The sequence below is a fragment of the Anas platyrhynchos genome, chromosome 19 (assembly GCF_047663525.1).
Source record: "Anas platyrhynchos isolate ZD024472 breed Pekin duck chromosome 19, IASCAAS_PekinDuck_T2T, whole genome shotgun sequence".
Taxonomy (NCBI): domain Eukaryota; kingdom Metazoa; phylum Chordata; class Aves; order Anseriformes; family Anatidae; genus Anas; species Anas platyrhynchos.
The window spans coordinates 11,842,684-11,865,832 of record NC_092605.1 but is presented as its reverse complement, the minus strand read 5'-3'; the positions used below and the strand labels follow the sequence as shown (position 1 = coordinate 11,865,832).

The 23,149-nt window shown below is 47.4% G+C and overlaps 1 protein-coding gene across 4 annotated transcripts in view; it reads left to right on the top strand.

Moving 5' to 3' along the window:
• The window catches only part of DNAH9 (dynein axonemal heavy chain 9), a 200,549-nt gene that overhangs the window by 22,484 nt on the left and 154,916 nt on the right, over nt 1-23,149 (top strand). For all 4 annotated transcript variants that reach the window (XM_072025908.1, XM_072025907.1, XM_072025906.1 and 1 more), the window contains 15 exons: nt 109-235; nt 2,704-2,959; nt 4,011-4,252; nt 5,826-5,961; nt 7,215-7,411; nt 7,493-7,917; nt 9,921-10,143; nt 11,532-11,698; nt 12,046-12,916; nt 14,791-14,921; nt 16,051-16,177; nt 19,427-19,579; nt 20,330-20,455; nt 21,101-21,340; nt 22,220-22,380. In XM_072025908.1, coding sequence (XP_071882009.1) covers nt 109-235; nt 2,704-2,959; nt 4,011-4,252; nt 5,826-5,961; nt 7,215-7,411; nt 7,493-7,917; nt 9,921-10,143; nt 11,532-11,698; nt 12,046-12,916; nt 14,791-14,921; nt 16,051-16,177; nt 19,427-19,579; nt 20,330-20,455; nt 21,101-21,340; nt 22,220-22,380 — 3,582 coding nt within the window. The remainder of the gene's footprint in view (nt 1-108; nt 236-2,703; nt 2,960-4,010; nt 4,253-5,825; nt 5,962-7,214; nt 7,412-7,492; nt 7,918-9,920; nt 10,144-11,531; nt 11,699-12,045; nt 12,917-14,790; nt 14,922-16,050; nt 16,178-19,426; nt 19,580-20,329; nt 20,456-21,100; nt 21,341-22,219; nt 22,381-23,149) is intronic.

The following is a 23,149-nucleotide window of genomic DNA, read 5'->3' as shown; positions in this document are numbered from 1 at the left end:
TTCTTCAGCCCTCAGAAATGGACTTTCATTTAATTATACACACATCCTGTGGGCTCAGTAGCTATATGGTGGATTTTTTTTTTTTTTTTTACTTCTTTTCCCCTACAGGTATCAGGAAAAGCAGTATGTAGACTGGTCCCAGACGGTCTCTGAAAAATCACAGTACAACCTCGCTCAACCACTCATCCGACGAGATCCAGAAACCAAACTGATCGCAGTCAATTTTGATCCCCAGGTAAAAACTGCTGCCAGCTACCATTCCTGCCTGTCTGTGGGCATGTCTTCCTGCTGTGCAGCTTTTTTCTCAGTGTACCCCATCATGTAAGTGAGATCTGGTGGGATTGGCATCAGATCTGTTCTGCTGACATTTGTGGAGTCTCTTCTATGATAAGTAACATGATTTTACCATCATCTTTGTGGGCTCTATCTCTTGATAAATTATCAGGATTAAGATATAAACAGGGCAAATTCTAGTGACAACCAGTCACAGAAAGTCCCAGAGTACCCAATGTTTAACTGGTGTTGGCATCTTCAGATGAGACTTGCTACTGGTTTGGAGACTGTTGGAGCATCATCTACAGAGGTGGGTTCATGTTATGTGTATGTGAACTCTGGGTTTCCTGGACAGGTATAAAATACCCCATGAAGGATTTATTTTGTTACTGCAGTATCGTGCCTGTTGCTTTCCCTTTATTGCAGTGCATGAGGCTTAGAATAGATTTAAGATCTTTTCTCTGTCCCCTAGGGTTTCTCAAAACCCTGTCTTGAGCTCAGGTAGGATGGACCTTTTCCAAGGCAGATACCAGCAGTGGACTAAGAGCCTCTGGGGCCTGGTGGGAGCCAGGATCTGTGAAATGTAAAAATGCCATTTAATGGGGAGAGGCGGAATCTTAGGGACCAGGGACATGTTGGCATCAAAAACTTCTCAGTTTCCTGGGGTATGCTGCAGTTAAAATGTTTAGGTTTTACAGCTCATTCAAGCTTTGCCCTTAGCCAAAGGATTTGTCTTTTTCCTTGGAAGCTCCATGCTAAGGTGGGAGCAAAATGGCCTCAGGGGATATTTTCCAACCTGGTGAGAGGATTTGGAGCCTGTGATGTGCTGAGTATGCCTGCTCTCAGCCCTTGTGGCAGTCTTTGAGTGTTTCTGCACTGCTCTTCTCATCTTTTCACACTGAGGACTGTCCAGTGCCCCAGATGTCTGTTTAGCTGCCCCTTCATCCCCTTCAGAATAGATGTGAGCACCTCATTTTGCCTAGAAGAATGTATTTTCCACCCCTTCAGTGTGGAAGAGTCTTCCAGAACTTGCCTTCAATGGAGGAAGGAGAGTGAGGAGAAGACAATTCCAGCCCCATGGCGGGGAAGTCCCAGACCTTCCAGTACAAAGAAGAAAGGAGGAGAACTTGGCTGCATCTCTCTTGCCATCTTGTTCCCTCAGCCCCCTGTGTTTCCCTTTCCTCCCACGCCATTCTCATTCAGCTCCCTTTCCAGAGTGCCCTCTTCACCCTTCTTCATCCCTGCTTTCCTTCTTCTCATTGCATCTGTTGTTACTTTGGTACTGAAGATGCTCTAAGTGTATTATGAATTCACTTCCCAGGAAGTGTGCTTTCCATGTGTCTTGGCCAGTTCTGTTGGGTGTCACGTTTTGGCTAATGTAGGATGGTGCTGGGGAGATTTCAGGAACCCCTTCCTGCCCCTGGAGTCACCCAGGGCAGTGACTCCTGGCTGTTCAGTCCATGGATTTATGGCTTCACCTTCTTCTGTTTATATCTGCAGCTTCCCAGTTTTCCTGTCTGAAATTAGGGCAGGGAATTGGGACTAAAGGGCACTACTAGAATGGGATCAGAGGGTGATTTCTTCCCCATGTCTTCAAAGGAAGGGATGACACAATCTGCCAACCTAACAAGAGAGTGATTTTTAGAGAGCTGCCCCTCAAGCTCAGCCACAGTCAGGAGTGGTCCTCACCCTGGATGCTGCCTGTACAACATGACAAATTTTTGTCGCCTTCTCAACATGTGCAGTTCCAGAAGCACTTTACCAATAAACTGAATGAAGATTTTTAGTCTTAAAAGTGATATACCATGCTGGAATATCTCACTGTTCTTTTTGTTGCAAGAATACATTTATTCTGGGTTTATAATTTAATAAACCCTCTTAGTGTAGCCCATCACTATTCAAACATGCAGTGGCACTGAGTGCTTTTGGTTGGGCTAGGAGAGGTCAGCAGCAGAAGGCTTTGCTGGAAGGTGGACACACTGAAACAGGAGTCGCTGGGTTTGGGCCATGGTATTTGTTTATATTTTAAAGCCAGTCAGCCCCAGCAAACAACAGAACCAGAGTCTGGTCCATCTTATCTTTTTCTAAGATAACTGTTTGCTAAGCTCTGCTTGCAGACAAAATATCCCTGAAAGACTATTGATGAGCATGGCTGAGAGATTCAGAGTTCATCATGGCTTGTAGAGGCTGCATGGCTTTGCTTGCCTGGGTGTTAGCAAAGCTGTCTGTCTTTGGCAGGAAAGAAAATCAGAGGCAGAGATCAAAGGAAGACAGACAGTACAGACTATGAGGTGTCTGGGTGCTTTTCAGAGCATGCAGATTTGTGAACAAAACAATAGAAAAATCCTAAAACATTCAGAAATGATTGAAGATCGTCTGCCAGTTAAATGGGGAGGATTGTCTTGTGTTCAGCTCTGTCTTGTTTTCCAGCTGTTTTCAGTGCTGAGGGAGGTGAGCTACCTGTCCGGCAGCCAGATGGGAGACATCCCACCAACAGCTGCAGCAATCTATTCCTCCAAGGAATTGTACCGACAGATGGTGGCCAACTTGGAGCTGATGGCGAACAGATACAACAAGATCCTGAAGACAGTCCTGGAGGTTGAGTACCCTTTAATACAGGGAGAGCTGCAGGATATTGACCTGAGGCTGAAAGAGGCAGAGGAAACACTGAACTGGAAGATGGAGGGTGAGCTATCTGTGTGTTAGGGAACATGAGTACCCTTGGGTCTCTTCACATTCTTCCATGTGCCCAACATCTGTCACCTGGTTCCCAGCTGCAGTTCCCAGCATGGCAGCAGAACCAGTGCTGGGGAGATGAAGGGCAGCACCCTGCTTACCTGCTGTTTTTATGTCGCCTTGCTCTGCTGGGGTTGTGGGTGGGATTCTACTCCCTTCAGGTTCACTCTAGAGAGGGCCAAATTTGGGTTTGTAAGAGCTTGCAAGGCTGAGATTGAAACCTCTGCTTCCTGTTTGTGCTGGCCACCCTGTGCCAGCCCAGGCAGCCCCTGTGTGGCTGCATGCCTGTGTACCCAAGGTGCTGCTTTCTCCCAGTCGTGCAGGGAGTGGAACCAATGGTCCAGCCATTTGGCACTGGGGTTGGCTTGTCCCAGTAAGGGGCAGGGCCACCTAGACAACTTTTCCTGAAGGCTGAAATACTGCAGCTGCAGGTCCATGCAGCTGCATGACTATGGCATGATTTAACCAGTGTTCTTGCTTGATCAGTTTTAACTGCAAAGCAGAGCAGGGGAAGACAATTTGTTTCCTTTTGGTGAAAGCAAACTGCTCAATGGTGGAATATATATTTCTGTCATCAGGCTTGTGGTATGAACAAGAACAAGTGTCCTCCCTTGGGAACATGCAAAGCAGAAGACCTTATGCTGAAGAACCCTAACCAGGGAGCTCTATTGCACAACACAGATAGAGGGATTTCCCTACCCTAAGTTCTCTGCATCTAAATGCAACCCTCACTGGTGCCTGGGACCATGCTGTGGGTGCAAGGTCTCTACTCTAGTGATGGTGACAGGGTTGCACAGCCTGGTACTGTGCTGTGGCTTATTGAGGTAGGACAGAGCTGGCAGCAGCCTGGAGCAGGGAGTTGCTCTGTCAGTTGAGATGGTAAGTCCTGCATTAATGATGGGTAAGAAATACACGAGACCATAGGCCAAAAAGTCTAACGGTGTGTGAAAAGTTGTACCAGCAGCTCTGAAAATGCAGTCAGTCATTTCATTTCTGGCCAGGTGTCTGGGATCACATTTATGTGGTGATGGATGCTGTCTATGACCTTGAATGGAGGACACAGAAAGCCAAAAACAATATTGAGGAAATCCAGACCATTGTGCGATCATGGGGGTCACCCATATTTGAGAGGAAAGATGGTAAAAAGGAGTCACTGCTGAACCTGGAGGACTGTAAGGATCGTCTGGAAAAGCGCTACGGCCTGGTCCGAGAGTCAGGGCTAAGGATTCATTCACTGCTGAAGGTGAGGGGTGGGTGTGATCCCCAGGGGTTTGTTGTCTCGTTACAGTCTCTGTGTCTCTCTCTGCTCTGTTGAAATTGTCCAGACCTATTTCAACTTAAAATTAACTCTCAACTCCTTTGCAAGATTTACCCGGTGTTAATTAACAACAGTATTGATGAGTGAGCTGGTGTGACTGGATGGTGTGGTAGTGCTGACTGGGCACTGCTGGAGACCCAGGCAGGTTCAAGAGCAGCTGCAGCCCCGTGAACAAGCCCTAGCTCTTGTGGAGCCACTAGAGGGGAGTCATGCATCAGGCTTTGGTATCCCAGTCAGAGGACAAATCTCCCTCCAAAATATATACCTGAAAATACAAAGGCAGCTGGCTGCAGCTGACCTTTCAGTTTCAGAATTGTTTTCCCACAGAGGGAGCAGGAGGTGATGCTGACAATCCAGGGAAAAGCTAAGTGACGGGAGAAAAGCTGCTACCCAAAATCGTGTGTTTTTCCAGCGACACTGCCATTGCTGAGTCTTCTTTGGAGTGCAGGAGAAACCCCAAAGCTCTGCTTCTCACCTGCCCGGCGTGATGTGCTTTGCAAGTTGGGCACAGCACTTTGGCTAGGAGGCCCTCCTAGCTAGGAGGCCATCTTTGCAGTCAGCTGGGGCAAGGATTTTGTTCTGCTGCCACTCCTGTAACAGGCGCAGCCCCCTCCACCTACCACCCATAAGATGAGGACACCTCCTTTGGGGGGGGGCAAGGAGGGCATGGGCTTGTGATCATGGCAGGAGGGCAGGCGTCACTCGCATGGTGGCACCACCAGTACTGTTTGCAGGGGCAGGAGAAGCAACAGTGAGGGTATGGCAGGACCTGATCACAGCGGAACCTGGGAGGCTGCTGAGATGGGTAGGGAAGTGGGTACACAGCCCGGCCCCATGGGGATGTAAGAAGGAAACCCTGGGGGGATGGGTCTCTGCTGTGACCCAGAAAACCCTGAGTTTCCTGGCTCAACTGGAGGAAGGGAGCACGGTGGGCTGAGGAGGGAGGTTGTTGGCAAACCCTTTGTCTTCTGCTCCCAACCTTTCCCTGTTTTTGAGGTTTTTAAAGAAACCCTTTCTTGAACTTAAAAGTTCTGTGGTCTTCTCAAGATGGCTGTTTGTAGGGCAGAGGTGTAAACAGTCTGCCATGAAGGCCTGGTCCACTCAAGGTAACAAAGAGATGCCCAGAGCTGGATTTTCACGCACTGAAATGAGCCTTTTAGACCCTTGAGCACTCTCTGCCTCAGGTGTGCAAAGCAGCCTTGACCTCTGGGACTTCAAAGGAGGAGGAAAATATGTTGCAGAGCTGCTAAGTCTCTTCTGCACTGAGTTTGTTTTTACCTTCAGTTATTTAATTTGTTTCAGGTTACAAAGCAGTCTGTGGCAGAAGTAAGTAGTCATCTGTCTAGTCAGATGTTAGTAGTAACATCTGTCTGGTTTCCAGTCCGTCCATGAGGCCAGTACCCACATGCTTACTGGCACTTGTCCACAGCTGTGAGCAGCTCTCTTGTAGGACAGACTCAGCTCTACTGTGTTTGAAGGTGTCTCCGTCTTCTTCCAGGAAAATCAGAGCCTCTTAACTGCAGACCCAGCATCTGATGTCTGGAAGGCCTATGTGGATTATGTGGATGAGATAGTCCTGGACGGATTCTTTACTGCCATTGAATGCTCACTCAAGTACCTCCTGGAAAATACAGGTAACTGGTGGTCCCTCTCCTCTGGTCATGGTGCTGTGGTCTTGCCTAAGGGAGGTTTCCCGCTTTTCTTTGCAATGGGAGCAATGCAGTTTGTGGCTGGGGTCAGTGGGTTTTGCTGGAGGGGAAGGGAAGCGATGGCTTTTCTGTCTGTCTTTGTTGGGATTGCAGCATTTTGAATCCTTTGTGCACAGCAGAGGTGGGATGCACTGAATGGAGCTGGAGGAAGAAGCATTGCAGAAGTCAGGTCTCTATTACTTGTTTCTGTTCTGCACTCTCCCTTGTGTCTAGGAGTTGCTCTTTTCTTCCTGAGTTTTTACTGTGCCTCTTGTACTGTCAATAGCAAGCACTGGGGCAGCCTCCAGGCTGGGTGGGTCTCCTGGTCACAGGGGGGGGGGATGGAGAGGACAATGCACCATTTGCAGGGATTGGACAGACAAAATCGAGGATTCATCCCAAGTCTGTACTACCAGCTTGGACATCACCCATCTCCTGCCTTCCTATGCACAAAGCATCAGGGTTTTACCATCTTCTATTTGTGGACAGTCTTATGAGCTGGTTCTGCTAATGAAAGGCATGGAAGAAAAACTCAGTCTTCCAGCATCAGTCCAGTGAAGAGAAGAGGTGGGTTCAGGAGTCAGCTGTATCAGATCTCCTGCCTATGGCCACTGTGGAGGTACGCTAACTCTGCTGTGAGCAGCTTGTGTTTGGCTAAAGCACATCCCAGAAATGCTTCCCTCTTGGATGTGAAGACACACTGAGTTGGAGAATTGAATCAAGTTCATCACCAACATGCACATAATTTCACATTTGAATTTGGCTTCAGTTTCCTGTTGCTGTGTTTTTTTTTCATGCCTTTTTCCAATAAACTAAAGTGCCTCTTGGGTTTCTGATGTTTTTCTCCTCTGCAAGTACTTATGCACTGTAATTGTTCAGCTCTCAAACTCCCTTTTGATTAGCTGAAGAGCCTGGTCTCTTTAAGGCTTCACTCCAAAACATTTTTTCCAGTTCATAAATCATTTTTGTTCTCCAGTCTGATCTCCTGTAGGTACTAGAACATCAGCTAGTTTGCCAGCATCTCCTCTGGGCTGTTTGCAGGCATAATGTCACAGGACCCAGTGAGCAGGTGTCTGCAATCACATCTGCCTGTGTACTGATGGAGCACACCGTGTGCTTTGTGGTGGATGTTAGTGGTAGCCCAAGATCATTTTTGTCTGCTTGTAAAAGATGCTGATGTCTCTGGTCTTCCTTACCAGATCCCAAGGCAGGACTTGCTCCTGTGTTTGAGGTGCAGCTGGATTTAGTGATCCCAGATGTGATTTTTCGTCCCTCCCTGGACCCTGGCACAAATGATGGCTTCTATGACATGGTGGAAGGTCTTCTCAATGACATCTACCGGATCTCATCGCTGGTGCCCAGGCTGGCCAAGCACAGTGGCTTCCCCCACTACCAGGTCTGGTGGCTGTGGAGCTTCCTTGTGCCTTGTGACAGCACGGAGGCACTGATGTCACTGAGCTCTCCTCTTCTCTCCTAGGCTGACATGGAGGACATGGCTGATCTGGCTGACATGCGCCATGACCTGATGGGACGCGTGCAAGCCGTGATGGCAGCCTGCTGCGATTACCGTAATGCCTTTGACCACTACTCTTACCTCTACAGTGATGACAGAAAGGAGTTCTTCCGCCAGTTCCTTCTCTACGGACACATCCTCACTGCTGTAGAAATTGAGGCTCATGCAGAGGATGGGGTCCCTGAGACACCTCCCACGCTTCAGCAGTTCAAAGAGCAGATTGACTCCTATGAGAAGATTTACGAGGAGGTGAATCACATCGAGCCCATCAGCATCTTCCAGAGCTGGTTAAAAGTCGATGCTCGACCTATCAAGGCATCCTTGCTGAATGTAATAAAAAGGTGGAGTTTGGTATTCAAGCAGCATCTAATTGACCATGTCACACACAGGTAAAAGCTGTTCCTGCCTCCCCTCCCCAGGACCTGCGCTGATTGAACCGGGTGTTTCTTGTCTTGACCGGGCTTTATCATTTCACGCTGATAACAAATACAGGAGCAAGGGTAGGGGGCCCATACTGTATACAAAATCCATCACATCCCCTGCATCTTCTGTCCCCTGGTCTCTGCTGGGTACCGAGTGGGTAAAAGTGAAAGAGTTATGTGGACTTGGTACCATTAACATTCCACAAGCAGACTCTCCTGGGACATACTGTGTGGTTTTAGGCATTATGTCTGTTTATCCATTTCTCTTGATCCAACCTATCTAACCTAGTAGTCATGGGGAGATAGTTTGAAAGTCACAAAAAAGGGGCAGCTTTGGAAGCAAGATTTAAAGTAATGGTTTCCTTGGTCTGAATAGCTGCTCTGTTACCAGCTTTGTGCCAGATGATGCATCAGGTGATATATTTGAGTAGCTGCAACTGAAGGATACCATAGGTCTTGGATTACTTACAAAGAATTATTTACCGACATGTGTAGTAGTAAAGATTGTTGCATTTGGTGGGTGGTATGACCTCTTCTGTTGTGGTGGTTTCATCCTGAAGGATAGCTAAACACCACTCTCTCCCTCCTCAAAGGAAGAGGGAGATAAAAATACAATGGAAAAGGGCTCAGGGATTGAAATAAGAACAGGGAGTTTGCTCACCAATTACCATCATGGGCAAAACAGACTCAACATAGGCAGATTAATAAAATTTATTACCTAATTACTAACAAGCTAGAGTAGTGTGAAACTACAGGCAAACTACTAACACCTTCCCCCCATCCACGCTCTTCTACATACTCTTCCTGGGCAGTGCAGATGAACAGGGAATTGGGGCTGCAGTCAGTCCATGACATTTTGTCTGTGCTGCTGCTTCATCCTTTCTCTGACCCTGCTCCACGCGGGGTCCCTCCCACGGGATGCCATCCTTCCTGAACTGAGCCTGCAGGAGCTGCCCACAGGCAGCAGCACTTCAAGAACTGTTCCCACATGGCTCTGTACCATGGGGTCCATCCCCCAGGAGCAAACTGCTCCAGTACGGGTCCCCCACGGGTGGGCAGCAGCTCCCGCCAGACCCCCTGCTCCTGCATGGGTTCCTCTCCATGGCTGCAGCTCCAGCCTGGTGCCTGCTCCTGTGGGGGCTCTCCATGGGCCACAGCCTCCTCCAGGCCACATCCACCTGCTCCACCAGGGGCTTCTCCACGGGCTGCACCGTGGAGATCTGCTCCATGGGTGCGGGGGGACAGCCTGCTCCACCAGGGGCCTCTCCACAGGCCGAGGGGAAACTGCTGCTGCGTTGTCTGGATCATCTCCTGCGTTCCTGCTGCACTGACCTTGGGGGCTGCAAGGCTTGTTCTCACATTGCTCACTCCTCACTCTCCCAGCTGCTGTTGTGCAGCAGTTGTTTTTTTTTCCCTTTCTTCAGTCTGCTCTCCCAGAAGCCCAACCAACGTTGCTCATGGCTCAGCTCTTACCAGTGGCAGGTCCCTTTTGGAGCCAGCTGGAGCTGGCTCTGATCTGACATGGGGCAGCTGCTGGCCTCTGCTGACAGAGGCCCCCCCCCGCAGTCTCCCTGCTATATAACTCTTGCCATGTAAGCCCAGTACAAATGTTCTTTTCAGGACCACGATTCCGAAAGGTAATTTCTATGCAAAGAGCATTTATGTAACTTTAAAAATAAGCAATTAGGGGTTCTTGCTAAGAATCCTTGACTCAGCAGTTTAGTCTTTATTAGGTGAAGAATGTAAGGATACATATTCACCCAGCAACATCCACAGAATTTAAGCAGGCACTTAAAAATGTTTAGAGAACAGAAGACTGGCTGTGCTAGGAAAGATGAACGATCCAGGAGCCCATCATGTCTCTGCTGACTATGCCCATTAGTGGATGAAATTAATAACTGGGTGTAACTGGTGTGGAAACTTTCCTGAACTCCTCTTCATTGTGTGTTTTCCTGCTTTGTATTACATAGCTTGAATAACCTTGAAGAGTTCATAAAAATTGCCGATAAAGGGTTGAGCAAAAAGGTTGAAAAAGGAGATTATGATGGCTTGGTGGAGATTATGGGTCATCTCATGGCTGTTAAAGAAAGGCACAGTGTCACTGATGCCATGTTTGAGCCCCTGAAGCAAACCATCGAACTGCTGAAGACTTATGAGCAACAGCTGCCAGAGGAAGTCTATAAGCAATTAGAGGTGGGTAAAAACTTGTGGTGGACACAAAAATTTGCTAAGGAGCAGATGTCAAAGACCTTGTGAGTCTGAGGAATAATGCAGGAATATTTAAGACCCCATTCCCAGTCATTAGAGGGCCTCAGTGGATAGTGTTTTGCTGTTGTGGGATGTGCCTTAATAGCTCTACATTTTGGAGTTATATTGAGATTTTCTTTTAAAGCAGAGATTAAGCCTTTTGTTATGTATGAAAAACATAGAATTGCCTGCTCCAACTCCCAGCGATTACTTTTGAAAAAATTAATGCATTTTCAAATACATCTGTTAATTAGGTTGAATTATAATTATTTTTAAATAAGCCAATTCTTGGCAACTGTGGAGATGGGGAGGATAATGTTGGCAGAGGAGTTGTGTTCTCAGAGGACTTCAGTCTTCCACTGGGTCTGCAGCACCAAATCTTCTTGACTCAGAGGACATAACCAGGAACAGGTTCTGGAAGTATTTTGACACATTTCCAGATCTGGTTCTGATGAATCAGTTTTCTTTTGGGAATTCCTTTTGCGTCAGTGAAGAGGACCGTGAGATGGGGGATGAGTGCTGGGAAACATTCAAGACAATGTTATAGTGCAGAAGTGCACAGGTACGTGCTGATAGATACCCTGTAGTCACTGAGTGTTGTGCGCAGAGGGGTCTGGGCAGGATCCAAGAATGAAAGCAGGGCCTTTATGGGAGATGTTGCTGCCTTGTGCACCTGTGCAGCAAAGGCTCCTGTTCTCTGCTGCAGGCTTGGATGGCAGCTGGGGGGTTTAGCAATTCCCTGGTTTTCTGCTTTTCCCTCCAGATGCAGGTGATAAAAAAAATAATTTTATTTTTTTCTGTCAAGTGCCAGCAACATGTAGCTGAGTGCCTGATTTGCTTCCATATGTGGTGGGTCAAACACAGGGAGGTTCTTCTCAGTACTGCTCCCTCCATGGCCAGGGACACGGATGAGCTGGAGCTGGTAGTCTGGATGAGAAGGACAAGGAAGCAGCTAGCCATGTGTGCCCTGCCTTGTTCATGTGGCTCACCCATAGTGGTTTCTGCTGAGGCTTGAATGCAAAGTGCCAGAAGAAGACCCCTTTGGAGGGACTGGCCACTCCATGGCCATCTCTACTGCCTCAGAGCTGCTTCCAGGTTATTTTACTTCTTTCCATAGTGTTGGTGGGTCTTCTCATCTATGATCCAGAACGAAAAGAAACTCGAAGTCTTTGCTGTTGGCTGCAGACCCAGGAAAGAAACTGGTCCTATTTAGTACTGGTTTTATACACACAAGTTGGAGGGATTTGCCCCAGAGTTCTGCTTCTTAAACAGATCAGATATGTCGTCTATCAGATTTCAAATACATCCTACCAGCATTTAAATTTTGCTTGCAGGAGCTGCCAGAAAAATGGAACAATATAAAGAAGCTGGCAATAGCTGTGAAGCAGCATGTGGCTCCTTTGCAGGCAAACGAAATGACAGTTCTGCGCAAGAGCTGTGCAGTGTTTGATGTTGAGCAGCAAAGATTCAGAGAGCGATTTCAGAAAGAAGCACCATTCAGGTACAGGCAAATTCTAGCACCATAGAAGCCCCAAGGAAAAAAGCTTGATGGGTCATCTGTGAGTGTCCTGAGGACATGTGTTGTAGCCTTTGCATACATTTCCTAGCTTCTCACAGTGTTGTATCTGTTATGCCTGGGGTTTTGTGTTGCTGGGAACACTGTCCAGAGTTAGCAAAAGATTGGATTTAGATGCTGAGTGTGCAATACTGCTTTAAGGTGGCATCAGTACCGGCATGTAGAAGCACCATCAGCATGTGCTACAGATGTTTCATCTCAGCTTTGTCTCTTGGAGGCACCCTTTGTTTAATGTTTTCTTTAGAAGTTGTTACAATAACATTTATTTTTAGGTTTGACACCAAAAAGCCTTATCAACTGCTGGATGCAAAGAACATTGAGATTAAACAAATGGAGTCAGCCATGACCTCGATATATGAATCAGTCGGTCTGTTTGAAGTCATGGTGCCAGATTATAAACAACTGAAGCAGTGCAGAAAGGAGATACATCTTCTCAAAGAGCTCTGGGATGTGATCTCTGTTGTGAATACTAGCCTTGATGACTGGCAGACCACCAAATGGGTGGATATTAATGTGGAAAACATGGATCTTGAATGCAGAAAGTTTGCAAGAGAGATTCGGAATTTGGATAAGGAAATGAGGGCATGGGATGCTTTCACTGGGCTGGACAGCAGGGTGAAGAACATGCTGATGGCTCTAAAAGCTGTGGCAGAACTTCAAAATCCCGCTATTAGAGAGAGACACTGGAATCAACTGATGCAGGTGACAGGCGTGAAGTTTGTGATGGACTCAGACACCACGCTGGCTGATCTCCTGAAGCTCAACCTGCATAACTTTGAGGATGAGGTTCGTGGAATTGTGGACAAAGCAGTGAGAGAAATGAGTATGGAGAAGGTCCTGAAGGAGCTAAAAATGACATGGAGCACCATGGAGTTTCAGTATGAGCCTCACTCACGGACGAATATTCCATTGCTGAAGTCGAATGAGGAACTCATTGAAACTTTAGAAGATAACCAGGTGCAGCTGCAGAATTTAATGACATCCAAATATATTGCTTTTTTCTTGGAGGAAGTGTCTGCATGGCAGAGGAAGCTGTCTACTGCGGACTCTGTCATTTCTCTCTGGTTTGAAGTGCAGCGTACATGGTGTCACTTGGAGAGCATATTCATAGGCTCAGAAGATATACGGACGCAGCTTCCCGAGGTAAGAAAGCCCAAGTCTCATTTCTTCCCTTTGTCAGGGGTTGAAGGAGATCCTCCACTGCGTGAAATGGGGTTATCTATAATGCTGCATTCCCCAAAGTGGGACTTTTCTCCTGCTGCCTTCCTGTTTCCAGAGACTCCTGTAGTGCTGCAGGAGTTTCCCTAGTGCTGCCTGGGGATGTTTTTTTATTGCGTGTTGTGCCTAAGCCACACGGAGAAACTGATTTTCTTCTCTCCACTGCTGTGTAGCAAACACGGAGTTACTGGAGACTGAGTGCAAGGCTGCTGGCTTTGTTCAGTGCTGCAGGCAGGTTCCCTGTTTGCTTGAGGAGAGGGGACTGGGGTAATGATGCAAACGTTGCGAGTCCTTAAAACAGAGCTGAACCAAGCAGCTCTGGCAGCGTCCCCTTCCATGCCTTTAGTGATGGCACAGGGGGCAGCAGCTGTTCTCTCTCCCTCTCCTGCTTCAGCAGCTGGTCACTTCCTTGGAGGTGTCTTTAGGAGTCCATCTTCTAGCCTCATACCAGGTTCCTTTGATTATTGAGAAAATCCTCCAGGCTGTTTTTTGGCCCTGCTGGACCACTTGCATCCATGCTGAGGGATCTGCCTTTGAGTGAGCTGCAGGTTACCATGTTCCCACTGTCTCCATCCATGTACACTGTCAGGTCTTGGCTGGAGCCCAGGGACTGCAGCCTAAGGCAGGGTGTGCACAGCCCAGTGACACCCTGATAATGGGTCTCCATCTCTTTGCCCTGGTCTGCATGGAATGTCCCTCTCACTGCTTTGGGTGCACTGTGCTTACTGGGTGGTATAGACAGGTCCTAAAAATCAGAGCCATGAAGGCTGTACCATGTGTCAGCAAGCTGTTAATATCCAACAGCTTTCTGATGATATGTATGAAATTGCTTCATGATTTAAATCTGCATCCTACTGGGCAGCTGTCTGCAACTCAATACCCACCTGGCTAGTGGCACGGGTCAGCAGCCTCTTCCCTTCTCTAGAAGAAAGGGTGAAACTTGGTGTTTCTGGAGGCTGAACACCCTCAGGGTGCACCCGGGGCTGGGGAACAATGTGCCAGCGGGCATAGGATGCGTGTCTGGAGCCTCCTGCATGGCTTGTGTGGAGGGTTCAACCCTCCAGCTGGGACTTTGCTACCATGGCTGAACACAGGTTAGCATGGAAGTGCTACCAAGAAAGCTTGGAGTTCTTTTGTGGCCTGATTTGGGAGAAAGGGAAGAGCAGAATCATTTTGAAAATAGCTTTACTTATTCTTCATTGTTTAACTCCAAAAATTCAGGCACTAGGCATCAAGCATATTTGTCAGTGTGTTCCTCTGCTGCCAGCATGGCGTTTCCATGGCCCTGCTCAAGGCAAGGAAGGGCTCTGCTCTGCAAGAGTCACCATCTCCATTTCAGGGGTGGGCAGTGGGGCTCCTGCACTGTGCCAGGAGGGGAAGAGTAAACGTCCACGAAGTCAGTAGCTTTTCTCTTGAGGCAGGGTCTCTTGCTGCTATGGCCAGGGAAGCTTGATATATTATCTGAACATATGAGAAGAACCATTGTGAGCAGACATTCAAAGGGGAATTCAACCCCATGAAAATGGTTGATCCTAAGCATTGACTTCTGCACAGCCACTTGATCCACGACCCCCTTGGGATATAGCGACAAGAAGGAGAATGTCTGATCGGAGGCTTGTTTTGGGTACATGAGTGGAAGAGCCCTTCTGAAATGGTGGAGAGGACCCTTTCTGCACGGGGCAGGAGGGACTCTGGGGAGAATCTCTCCCTTCAGCGCAAAGATAGTACCTAGAGGATGGTGTCTTTTAACATAAAATTTGTGTTTTACCATGAATATGTCCTTCTGTGTTGCTTTTTAGGACTCCAAACGCTTTGAAGGTATTGATGTTGATTTTAAAGAACTGGCCTATGAAGCTCAGAAAACCCCAAATGTAATTGAGGCCACTAATAAACCAGGTCTGTCCCAACAACTGGAGGACGTTCAGAGTAGGTAGGTAGAACTTCGGTCGCAGGTTTTTGTCAGAGACTGGGATCAGCTCTAATAGGTTAGTTTAACCTGTGCTCTGAGGCTTTCTTCTTAGCCTGTGCTGCGTCGTTTGCATTCACAAGTCACAGCACTTCTGATCTTTCTTGAGTCCTTTTATTTGTGATTCATCACACTGAAGCCCCCATAGTGGAGTCTGGCTTTGTGTACATGCAAATTCTCATCCAGCGTATTGATTTGCACACATACAAAGGTAGGCATACAGCAGGTTTGAATAACACATGGCCTTACTGCCACCCCAAAAACAGTGTCTTAAATATCTGCTTAGCAGTCCAGGCAGGAATATCTGCAGCAGAGCTGAGCCCATGTTCTTTAATTTACAAAATTATCTCTGCATGTATACCCTTGGCACATGGTATAGCTAGACTCCCTGAGAAAGACCTTACTGTCCTGAGATGGATATGCTTCTCACTTAACATATGAGCTAGTCTGCCTGGAACACACTGAAAGCTTAATATGATAGCTATTTTGTCGGTAATAACTACCCTCTTAAAACAAAGGTTTTTCTTTTTTAATCAGATAAAGTCAGTGCTCCTCACAGAAAACTAGCTGCATGTTATTTATGAAGTTTGTAAGCTCAGCAGCAGTTTAGCATGTAAACACTGAAAGATTTATTTTAGGTTGGAGCGAACAAATTTTCTTTCAGGCTTCATGAACACAAAAAGCTGACTAGATTTGAATAAGACTTTAAAATATAGCTTGTTAGAATAAAAGCAGTTATAGAGACTTTTATCCCAGCGTGAAATCACCTGTGGAAATTAGGTGCTTGTCTAAAACAGCAAGTCAGACTGCAAACCCTTTCCAGCTTCTTCCACTTCTGTTTTTGCTTTTTTGTGAGGCTCCTCTGGCTCCTAGGCTGTTTGACTGTTGGGAGCAGGGAGAGGTCTGTGAGTTTCCATGTGCTATGATGTCCTGTTAAGGAAGTGCTTTAGAGGACCAGGCCACAGGTTCAGCTCATGTCTGCATTCCTCCATGGGAGGGGAGAATCTGCTTGATAACCTAAACTGCAATATGAAATACGAAGGGATATTTATCTGCCTGTCCTGGGCTTTATTAATCTGCTTTGTTTCTTCAGGCTGTCTCTATGTGAGAAGGCTTTGGCTGAATATTTGGACATGAAGAGGTTGGCTTTTCCCAGATTTTACTTCATTTCTTCTGCGGATTTATTGGATATTCTTTCCAATGGCACCAACCCGCAGCTGGTAAGCCTTGCTCTGTGTCACCTTTGCATTTTCCAACTGCCAGTAGTGTTACAGTGGAAGACACCATCCTGGAACTCTCCTGTAGCTTATCCTTTGAGTGCTTTTCCTAACCCCGGCTCACTTGTTTAATAATTATTTCACAGCTAGCTGTCATCTGTCATATAAGGCATAAAGCTGTATGGGAATGTCCAAAGGAGGGCTACGAAGATGATGAGGGGTCTAGAGGGGAAGATGTATGAGGAGTGGCTGAAGTCCCTGGGTTTGTTCAGTGCAGAGCAGGCCGAGGGGAGGCCTCATGGCGGCCTGCAGCTCCCTCACAAGGAGTGGAGGGGCAGGTGCTCTCCTCTGGGGACAGGAACAGGACCCGAGGGAATGGCATGGAGCTGGGACGGGGAGGACAGTAGTTGGACTTAATGCTTCTGTGTCCCTCCCAGCTCAGGATATTCTGTGATTGTCTGAAAGTCAATGCACGCTGCGTTGTCTGATGTAGCCCTGGTGATACTTGTGGGTTGTTCTGAAAGCACTGCACACAGCAGAGCTTGTTGATGTTTCTGATGGTGCAAAACTGTTGTTTTTGTTTGTGCTGGGATACGGTTAGCTTAGAAGAAACCCTTGTTCTTGAAGATCTCAGCCAAAACTTGTTGCTGACCTTGGACTTTGAACCTAGGATGCCACCCTTCAACTGCTGTTGAAAGAGCTGCAGACTGGGCATTCAGATGTGGAAATGTTGACAGCTAACACCATCCTGGAGAGGTCCCTTTTTCAGGCTGAAAAGGCATTTGCTATTCAGCCACTTCTTCCTTTCCCGGGTGCAAAGGCCTTTTGGGGTGTCCTCATTAGAGGTGAAGGGAAGAGCATGAAACCAAAGAGGCAAGACAGCTGGTGGCTGAACAGTGAGTGGCCATGGCCAAGGCCAGCAAATAGAACTCCTGGGTTGCTGTCCATCTCTGCACACCTCTGGGCACAGGCGTAGTGTCTGACCTCCTGTGCTGGATTTCTGGTCTTTCTGACCAAGGCAGCTTACCTCCTCCAGCCTAGGTTCATGGGGATGCTGCCTGAATGCCAGGTATGGGGAAATCACTTGCAATGCACCATTCCTCCTGTCAAACTTTGGTTTCTGGATCAGCCTGTGGAAGAACTTGTTGTAACCTTAGGAAATGACCTGACTGTGTTCTTGCCAGCATTCCCCAGATAAGCACAGACTCCTCCTCTCCCGCAGTGGGCATAATTCAGAGGATTCAGTCCCGAGAAGTTCTGCATAAGTTTTTCCATACAGAGCATAGTGATGTTAGGGTTAATTATTAGTGCTATGGGAGCCACTGTCAGGAAGCTTCAGCTACTTTGTCTGGTAGTGCTGCGTTCTGTCTGGCCTTGCTTGGGATGCATTATTTGTCCCAAGCTTGGTTTATCAAACTGATCAAAATGTTTGCAGCAAATGAAGAGTGTTGGATACAAAATAAATACTTTATTCCATCCTTCAGTGTAGTGGATAATCTCACCTTCTCTATGCTTTCCATCTAATTAGGAATGTGAATGTATGCACAGAGCAGGGGTCTGTACATGCATTTGGAAATGTTGCTGTTTTTCACTAGCCTTTACCACTGCTTATTATCTGCCTCTGCTGCTGGGTAATTTCAGCCCTCAGAGCATCACAAATACATAGTTGATTGATGCTTAAAATGGAGAGGAAAATAAAAATTCAGGAAACAAAAGATACTGTGTCAAAATGCTCCATGGGGTAAGAAGAAATTCCTGGTGTTTTCTCTGTTATTTGAATCTATTTGCAATAACATCAAAGTAAATGTCAAGTAGGATCATACATGGATACATTCTCAGCCTTTCCACTGTAGTTTCAAAGTCTGATCATTCCTAAAGGAGGATTAAATACATAATGCTATTATTCTCTTGAACTGGATATTGAACTTGTGTGGATTCAGGTGTATTCAGGGCTGCTTTGGCAGGATTATAGCAAGTACTGGAGTATGTCCGAAGCTGTGCAGGCTGGCCCATATGGGAGTGTGTAGTGGGGATGTGTGAGCAGAAACTTCTAGATGTAAGAAAAGTTTTCTGTGGTTCATTTAAGATTTGAAAGGAGAGATGTTTATCTTGGGAGGCAGTGAGTGGCAGCTTCTTCCTGGAAGTACTCAGCAGTCAGGATTTGTCCCTGCTTGAAAATGCATAAGAAGAATACTGAGATATGTCAGCCTGCAGCTTGTAAGAGGGAGTGCTGTAATTTTTTGTGAGTCAGGGAGTCAGAATTAAATGGATAAGTCCACCCATCTTTCTCTGAAAGCATTGGCACGTTAGGCTTCAGCACACCAGGCATCTCAGGCTGTTCTCATCTCATCCCACCTTTGGGAGTTTGCCTGGGCTCCATCTCCCCATCCCTGTCTGTCCTTGAGAGAGGCATCTCCTCTCTGGGACTGCTTTGTGGGCTGACCCTTGCTGGGAGAACAACAGCCCTAGGAGAAGCCTGCCTTTGTTGGCAGTGGTGTGTGACATGCAGCGATTTACTTGGGTAGTGATCTGGAAGAAGTGATGGTGATCTGCTCAGCTCTCAGAAGGCAAGTGCTGATGCTGAGAGCCTACAGCAGCAATTCTGGCCCCTCCATGCTGACTTTTCAAACTTAACCAGGTGTGAACAGAACAGAGTTCAATTATTCTTTTCCTTCTGGAAGAGCTCTTTTGGTCAAAATGTGGATTTCCTAAAAGGTGTGGGCTGTTGAGCTGTTTATCATGGGCCTTATCCAGAAGTAAAGGTCTTTTTTATTTCCATTGAGGAAAACTCAAGGCTTTTCATTAGCACAATATTGATTTCTAGTAGTGAGAAAATAGGGAGCTTCACAGCAAAGAAAACTCCCCAATATGCTGAGACTGAGATGATGTAGAACAGTGACTGTGGAACTCTCATCATTACGTTGCAGGGAAATTGGTGCTAGGAGGTCATGTAGTGTTTTGAATGTTTTCTTTCTGTGATGTTATCCTGAATGGGATATTTCTCAGTGGAAAAATGTGTTTTATTAAGGCACGTTTGCTTACTAAATCAAGGAGAAATAGATGCAGATGTTAGGAGGGACAGGAGGCTTGTGACCCTGGCCATGCATGAAAAGTTGTGGTCCTACCGAGACATCCAACAGCATGCTTCTTGAGTATGACTCTGCTTGTAAAGTGTGTATGATGATGGCCATTCTGCTTGTCCTGTCTTGATCACTTTATACAATTCTTTCAATTATACAATTCTTTTTGCAGGTACAACGTCATCTTTCCAAACTCTTTGACAACCTGGCCAAGATGAAATTCCAGCTGGACTCTGAGCAAAAGCCAACCAAGATTGGCCTGGGAATGTACAGCAGAGAGGAGGAATATGTCAGCTTCAGTGAACACTGTGACTGCAGCGGGCAGGTCAGAAGGAAACCTTGTGCATCAGAACTGTCTGGTGGGGTCTGCTCTCCCGCCCCTTATTTGGACTTCTGTCGCCAAGATGGGGTAGAGCTTCAGTACTCTTCCTTTGTGAGACAAAGGCTGGAAGAGGTGGTAGTGTAACTTAACTCCTTCTTACTCCACAGCCTCACTGTGGTTAGGTTCTCACTGAAGTAAGGCATAGGCATTGCAGTCCACAGTCATATGAAATTTAAGAATCCCATTATTGCTCAGCTAATGTGTTCCTGCAGTTGCACCTTTCTGCATGGACTGTTACAGGAAGCTGGAGTGTGTATCAGTCACTGAACTCCACAGACATGGAGCTTGCTGAATTTATACTGTTCTCTGGGAGGACTTAGTCTTTGAAATACTAATTTCAGAAGGAATCTCGTTCGCAAGTTCAGCAGCAGCTTTTTCTGCTGCTGGGAGATTGTGCCCACGTCCTAGGTGTGATTCTTTTCATGGCCTGGAGGTGGAACATGCTGTTCCACTCATCAGTGGAGTTCATTTTGGTTTCTTCTATAGCTGGAGTTCAAGTAAAATCTGCCTGTCATTGTTAGAGTCTACACATGCTAATCCTGTAGCACCAGAATCATTTAAGTCAACTGAGTCTGAATGAGGCTGAGGGATGGTTAACTCAAGAGTTGAGATGCTTGTGCCATTCTGTAACTTCACTAATTGCCAAAAGTGCTTAAAATCAGATGTGTTACTGTGATTTTACCTCCTCTCCAGGTTGAGGTCTGGCTGAATCACGTACTGGACAGCATGAGGGCTACAGTTAGAGACGAGATGACAGAAGCTGTATCAGCTTATGAGGAGAAGCCAAGGGAACAGTGGCTCTTTGACTACCCTGCCCAGGTATCTGCTGCTGTTCACCTCTTCTCAGGCTGGTGCATGGGAAAGGCAGCTCTGGGCTTCCCCTTCAGTCCTGCCCTTCCCATCTTATAGAAATGGCTTCTAGCTGTGAGTGGGGGGGGTGTTCCTGGTGTCCACTGTGCTGTCCAGGATGGAGGTTAAGTTGTCCTTTATCCTGTCAATCTCCTGATGGATTTTCCAGGCTGATCCCCATGCAGGTAAAATTCACATTTGGTTGGGTTACATATCTCATGGGCTTGGGCAGTGGCTACTTCACCCTGTGAGTCAAAGAGAAGTTTATATGCCCAGCGAAGGAAAAAGTTGCAACAGGAAAATGAATCGTGAGGAATGAGCCACTCACTTGCACCTTTGGCAGCCTCGTGGTATCCAGCTCTTCCTCCTCTGCTGTGTCTGGCATGCAAAAGGTGCTCATTTACAAATAAGTAGCTGCTAAATATGTCTGTATCATTGATATGCTTTAAACGAATGTCATAGGGCAGGTCCCTGTTGTCCTGTCTGTTATGAATACTGTATCAAAAATATTTATTTTCATGTCATGGATACTTCTTTGATCTCCCCATGGATCAGACACTCAAATGTAAGGAAGTTCTGCTGTTTTCCTTGATACTGAGTCAGCCCTTTCCCTAGGTGGCTCTTTCCTGTACCCAAATTTGGTGGACGACCGAGGTTGGGATTGCCTTTGCCAGGGTGGAGGAAGGCTACGAGAATGCAATGAAGGAATATCACAAGAAGCAAGTGACCCAGCTGAACACCCTTGTAACCATGCTGATTGGGCAGCTCTCCAAGGGTGACAGGCAGAAAATCATGACCATATGCACCATTGATGTCCACGCTCGGGATGTGGTGGCAAAGATGATAGCGCAGAAGGTTTGTGTTTGCAGCTCAGCATGGTCTTGGTCTCAGTATTAGAGTGGGGTTTAAGGGAAGGATGGACCAACCACAAGCTGTTCAACTCACTGCCTCAGTGGGAGATAGAGGGCTGATTTTACTTTGGCAGCGTTTATGGTGAGGAGGCAGAACGCCTCTGTCAGCCATGCAGTGCTGCTCTTCATCAGGACCCTGCAACACAGAGGGTCTGCTCGTAACTGCCACAGATTCATGCCAGGAGTGAAAGAGTGGCCCTAAGCCCTTGTGCCCAGGCACATGTTGGCTGGCAATGACATCATGCTGGGAAGCTGCTGGATGTGGTCTCAGTTATGGATTTAAAAGGTCAGAAAAAGCATTCAGGCTTTCGGTTTTGTAGCCTCCTTGATCTGATGTGGGGCCACAGGGACTCCTTCAGGTCTCCCTTTGTCCTGCACACCTTTTGTGCCAAATGTCTAGCCCTGTAGCTGGATGGGAAGGGGTCCTGCATGCACTGGGTTTTGGCTCCACTCCCAGCCTCCATGTGTCCTCTCAGAGGCAGCCAGCCTGCTCACAGAGCCCCTGGCTGCAGGGGCTCAGCTTGGCTTGGTGGTGCCTGGGCCCAGTTTGCAGTAAAACTGCCCATCTCCTGGTGGCCTGACTGCCAGTAGTGCAGAGAGCACTGGCCATGGGTGTCCTTGTCTCCTGTCCCCAGCCTGTTTCCCTGGTGCTGTCTGCGGCCCCTTCCTTGTCAAGACAGCCTCTGCTCCTTCTCTTACTCTGTTTGCTTTATAAGATCCTCTTCACAGCTTGCTGCTTCTTAAGTCTCCTCTTCAGAAGTCTTTACGTGCTGCTCTTGGCATCCCCGGCCTTCCGGTGATGGTGCCTGTGGTTGCGTTGCAGGTGGACAACGCGCAGGCATTTGTTTGGCTGTCGCAGCTCCGGCACAGATGGTCAGACGAGGAGCGTCACTGCTTTGCCAACATCTGTGACGCCCAGTTCCTCTACTCCTATGAATACCTTGGCAATACCCCTCGGCTTGTGATCACTCCGCTGACTGACAGGTAGGTCCCCAGGCACAGCTGGGCTTCGCCATGCAGTCAGACACAGTTGCCAAACATGGATGGGTTTAGGTTTGACACCCACATCCCTTTTGTTTTTTCTCCATGTCCCAGTAATCTGGTGGCAGAGCTTTAACTCTCACCTGATTTGTGATTTGATGGTAGTACCTGCTAGGGTATCTGTGCCTCAGTTACTGGGGTGGGATTATCTCACAGATTAAGATGCTCACCTGTGGGTGTTTGCCTTTGCATGGGATGTCCATGCTATTTAGTTGGTGGTTCTAGAAAACTTTTTTTCCTATCTTGAAGTAGACACCTACTGCTTGGTTCAGTTGTCACAATGGGGGCACCTAGAGTGATTTGAGATGCTCTGCAATGTTCCAGCTGCCTTCCAGCTGTCAATCCAGAAACACTCAAGTCTTCTGTGGACCCTGGGTCACATCTTCCCACCCTGTGACATCTTGGTGGCCAGGAGCACCTCAGGTGGCTAAGGCTAACTGTATTAGCCAGCTGAGCCAAGACCCTGTGTATTATCAGGTTTTGACCGTATTGACTGCAACTCTGTGGATTATACAGGGAGTACAGGCACTGTGTGTGTGGGCACCTTCCTGGTGTCTGCCATCAGCATGACAGAGGAGCTTTGGGGCTTGCTGCAGCATTGTGTGGGACCATTACTAGGCCGTCTGAGCAGATTTCTGCAAGTCATAGGGGATGGGATGCTCTGGGCTGGATAGCACTGGTCAGCAAGAGGAAGAGCTTTCAGAAAAACCAA